This window comes from Sinocyclocheilus rhinocerous, unplaced genomic scaffold (assembly GCF_001515625.1).
Source record: "Sinocyclocheilus rhinocerous isolate Xijiao unplaced genomic scaffold, SAMN03320098_v1.1 scaffold2338, whole genome shotgun sequence".
In the NCBI taxonomy this organism is placed as follows: Eukaryota; Metazoa; Chordata; class Actinopteri; order Cypriniformes; family Cyprinidae; genus Sinocyclocheilus; species Sinocyclocheilus rhinocerous.
In genome coordinates this window covers 388,558-392,960 of record NW_015644013.1, presented here as the reverse complement: position 1 = coordinate 392,960, position 4,403 = coordinate 388,558, and the positions used below count along the sequence as shown (strand labels likewise).

The following is a 4,403-nucleotide window of genomic DNA, read 5'->3' as shown; positions in this document are numbered from 1 at the left end:
TGTAATTTATTTCTGTGATGCGCAGCTGTATTTTCAGCATCATTACTCCAGTCTTCAGTGTCACATGATCTTCAGAAATCAGTATAATATGCTGATTTGCTGCTCAAGAAACATTTCTGATTATTATTATTATGTTGAACACAGCTGAGTAGAATGTTTTCAGGTTTCTTTGATGAATGGAAAGTTCAGAAGACTAACTGTCACACATAAAGATATGTAATTAAATAACGGTCTGTATTCCTGACATGTGTTGAATTATAAATAGAATCTCCTTTACCATTTCACACTGTGGACGAGTCCTCTTTCCTTACACTGCGCTATAATAGAAATAAGTTGCTTTTTAATTTGAACCAAGTCGCCGAACTCACTGCTGCGCGTAGCCGCCATTTTTCATAAATACGTCATGCCGACGTCACCCGAGCGCAAGAGCTGATTGGTCAAACCGCTGCCTCCAAAAAGACCGTAACAAAGACGTAAATTACACTCGTCTTGTAGTACTTTTATTTTGAGATGGAGTGAATGGTTGCAATGCATCATCTGTGAGACGTTATTTAGAAGCATTTCTCAAATGCGTTTTAATTAATTAGATATTTCTTACGACGGCTATTATGAAAACTAATTATAATATACACGTGTACTAACTAATAATAATAAAAATTATTTATTACCTAGCTCGCACGCGCGCGCACACACACACACACGTTTGTTTGGCTATCTTAGTGAGGACATTACATAGACTTCCATTGATTTTCTATCAGGTTAATGATATTTGTGTGTGTGTGTGTGTGTGTGTGTGTGTGTGTGTGTGTGTGTGAGTGAGTGTGTGTATGTGTGTGTGTGTGTGTGTGTGTGTGTGAGTGTAGTACATAGCAGAGAATTAAAAGGTAGGCTATAATAATAAACCAAACTGATGTAATTATTTGTGGTGTTTCAATTCAAATCCCATTTGATGAATTTCCATTCAGATTTGCATATTTGTCAGACACCTTTATCCAAAGCAGTCTCTTAGAGCTCAAAATGACTGCTTCTCCTTTACTCTACCTCACACGTTAGGTCTGTTGTTAATTATCATCACCAAGCCCCTTGTTTTGCCCGCTTTCCAGGAAGTGGAGCATAATCACTCACATCTGAGAGACCGCTCAATGAACCCTTGGATCCACTGGTTTGTGCACACGGGACACATCCCTGAAAAACCACAGTCTTCAGGCTGGATCAGATGTGTTAGAGCACAAGTTTCAGAAGAAGCACAAAAAAGCTTTATGCAACCAATGTGTCATTGGAGGAAGTTCTTAAAGGTTTGTAGGCTTTTTAAGTGTCATGATCTCATCTGTTGTCTGGAAATGATCTATATGTGATTTACCAGATTGTGAAAGCATCATTACAGTGCAATGCATTACACATGACTTTATATATATATATACAGCGGTGGCCAAAATGATCAGAACACTAGTATTTCCAGCAGCTTTGCTGTAGTGTGTCAGTAGGAAATATCAGTTTACATAGTTTAATTGTAATAATGCAGCGAGATGTTAGTGCTGCACACAGAGATCTGATCATCATCAGTCTGTCTGGAGTCACATGAAGAAACAGAACAAACTGGTTTTTTTACTGTTTGCTGTAACAAACTTATAGCTCAAGTTTCAGAAGAAGCACAAAAAAGCTTTATGCAACCAATGTGTCATTGGAGGAAGTTCTTAAAGGTTTGTAGGCTTTTTAAGTGTCATGATCTCATCTGTTGTCTGGAAATGATCTATATGTGATTTACCAGATTGTGAAAGCATCATTACAGTGCAATGCATTACACATGACTTTATATATATATATACAGCGGTGGCCAAAATGATCAGAACACTAGTATTTCCAGCAGCTAAAGAATGGTTTTAAGTCAGTTATTTCTATCTTTTGCTGTAATGTGTCAGTAGGAAATATCAGTTTACATAGTTTAATTGTAATAATGCAGCGAGATGTTTGTGCTGCACACAGAGATCTGATCATCATCAGTCTGTCTGGAGTCACATGAAGAAACAGAACAAACTGAGACAGACTCAATCCAGAAGAACTGTGTCTCCGAGACGCTTCTAGAAACCTATCGGGATGTTTATGATACACAGGTTGTATTAGGCTATCTAGAGTGTTTTAATGTTGCATCAGGACACATTTACACGCATTTCGCCACACATCTGTGGGTTTGTGTAACTCCTCCCACTCACCCTTGCCTCTGTTCTGGTCATCGGTAGTCAGTCACTAGTTAGTCATTAGACGCCGTTAGTGCTGTGTTTTCTGGTTTCTGCGGCAGGTGTGTGTTGTGATGGATCTGAAGGATAAAGTGTGTGTAGTGACCGGAGCAGCTCAGGGTTTGGGCAGAAGCTTTGTCGAAATACTCCTGAAAAACGGCTCAAAGGTAAAACAAATCAATTAAAAAATTATATAAACCGTTTGTGCTTATATCTGTATTATGAAAGCCAAGTACCAGAAATGAACGATACAGTGTAAAGGCTCGATATACTGTGTCTCGCGTCAGGGTTTCAACGCGCCGCCTGGGAAGCAACGCGCGCGCTACAGAGCGACTTATAATATATGAGTTTGCGATGCAGAAAAAAAGCAGGCTGAACATTAATCTATAGATAGAAGTATCTATATATGCAAAATTGGATAGTTTGACACTGTCTAGGAAAAGTTGAAAAAGTGATGCAGATAAGTAAAATAAATTATTAAAAAATTAATGGGGCGGGCGTCTTCGTAACGTTTAACCGTTTAGAAAACCTTGTTGCGTTGAAAAAATAATCTGGAGAAAAAAGTAAACAGGCAAAATTATTTCTCTTCATTAAAATTTTGATCTAAGTCTGTTTAAAAAAACAAAACAAAACCTGGCATTGATAAAAAAGATGGGCGTCAAATTGTGTCAAAGTTGAAAAGCGTTTAAAGAACGGAACTGTTCCTGGTCGCCAGGTTTGATTGTATTTCGTTCACACGCCTGAACAGTAAAGTTCATTTAGTCATTACGAAGTCTTAACACTGCAAGGTGCTTATTTGAAAATAAGTTATTTCTTCAGATGTCCTGTTTTCAAATTCATATTCTAACTATTAAAATGTCATTAAAATCTTAAAATCTCTAAAATTAAAATCTGCTTATATTAAATTTATATATATATATATATACACACACACACACACACACACACACACACATATATATATATATATTATAATGCAGCCTAAAAGCATCCTTATTAAGAAAAAAGATGAAATTAAAATGTGTGAGGGACACAGAAGGCACTTGCTCTGCTTTACTGTAGACTTCTAAATGTCAGAGTCCTGTACTGTAATAGCTCACACAGATTCATTTGATTACAGGTGGCTTTAATCGATGTGAATAAATCGCTGGGAAATGAACTGAAGAGCACACTTGATCAGGAGTATGGACGTGACAGGACTGAATTTTATTTGGCCGACGTCACATCAGAGGAAGATTTTAAAGGTTTTTCCAGATTTGAGAGATGTTTTATTGTCTGGGAATGATTACATGAGGCTCGGACTGATATGGATTACAGTGTCACAATGCTGCTATTACTCAAGTCACTTTATAAGAGCAGTAAAAGAGAGTGTGGATATGCTCTGAATGCTTTCATGTTTTCCCTTACAGGAGTTTTGGAAAAAATTGTTAAAACATTTGGCCGCATAGACATTTTGTGCAACAATGCAGGGATCATCAATGAAAAGCACTGGGAAAAAACTATTGCAATCAACCTGGTATGAGTCTGTCTGTCTGTGTTTGTTTGTGTCTGTCTGTGTTTGTGTCTGTGTGTGTCTGTCTGTTTATGTATGTCTGTGTTTGTGTGTGTCTGTGTTTGTGTGTCTGTCTGTGTGTGTGTTTGTGTCTGTCTGTGTTTGTGTCTGTCTGTCTGTGTTTGTGTCTGTGTGTCTGTCTGTCTGTCTGTGTTTATGTCTGTCTGTGTTTGTGTGTGTCTGTGTTTGTGTCTGTCTGTGTTTGTGTGTTTGTGTCTGTGTGTGTCTGTCTGTTTATGTATGTCTGTGTTTGTGTGTGTCTGTGTTTGTGTGTCTGTCTGTGTGTGTGTTTGTGTCTGTCTGTGTTTGTGTCTGTCTGTCTGTGTTTGCAAGCAATCAACCTGGTATGAGTCTGTCTGTCTGTGTTTGTTTGTGTCTGTCTGTGTTTGTGTCTGTGTGTGTCTGTCTGTGTTTGTTTGTGTCTGTCTGTGTTTGTGTCTGTCTGTCTGTGTTTGTTTGTGTCTGTCTGTGTTTGTGTCTGTCTGTCTGTGTTTGTCTGTCTGTGTTTATGTCTGTCTGTGTTTGTGTGTGTCTGTGTTTGTGTGTGTCTGTCTGTCTGTGTGTCTGTTTATGTCTGTCTGTGTTTGTGTGTGTCTGTGTTTGTGTCTGTCTGTGTT

At 38.2% G+C, this 4,403-nt stretch overlaps 1 protein-coding gene and 1 long non-coding RNA gene across 2 annotated transcripts in view; one reads left to right on the top strand and one right to left on the bottom strand.

Moving 5' to 3' along the window:
- Nucleotides 1–441, bottom strand: part of LOC107757878 (uncharacterized) — a 4,757-nt gene extending 4,316 nt beyond the window's left edge. The window contains exon 1 of the long non-coding RNA XR_001641973.1: nucleotides 278–441. This is a non-coding gene — a long non-coding RNA (uncharacterized LOC107757878). The remainder of the gene's footprint in view (nucleotides 1–277) is intronic.
- A 1,789-nt stretch (nucleotides 442–2,230) lies between these two features.
- LOC107757877 (15-hydroxyprostaglandin dehydrogenase [NAD(+)]-like) overlaps nucleotides 2,231–4,403 on the top strand; it is a 6,251-nt gene continuing 4,078 nt past the window's right edge. Inside the window, exons 1-3 of the mRNA XM_016575483.1 lie at nucleotides 2,231–2,401; nucleotides 3,355–3,478; nucleotides 3,644–3,750. Coding sequence (XP_016430969.1) covers nucleotides 2,309–2,401; nucleotides 3,355–3,478; nucleotides 3,644–3,750 — 324 coding nt within the window. The 5' untranslated portion in view covers nucleotides 2,231–2,308. The remainder of the gene's footprint in view (nucleotides 2,402–3,354; nucleotides 3,479–3,643; nucleotides 3,751–4,403) is intronic.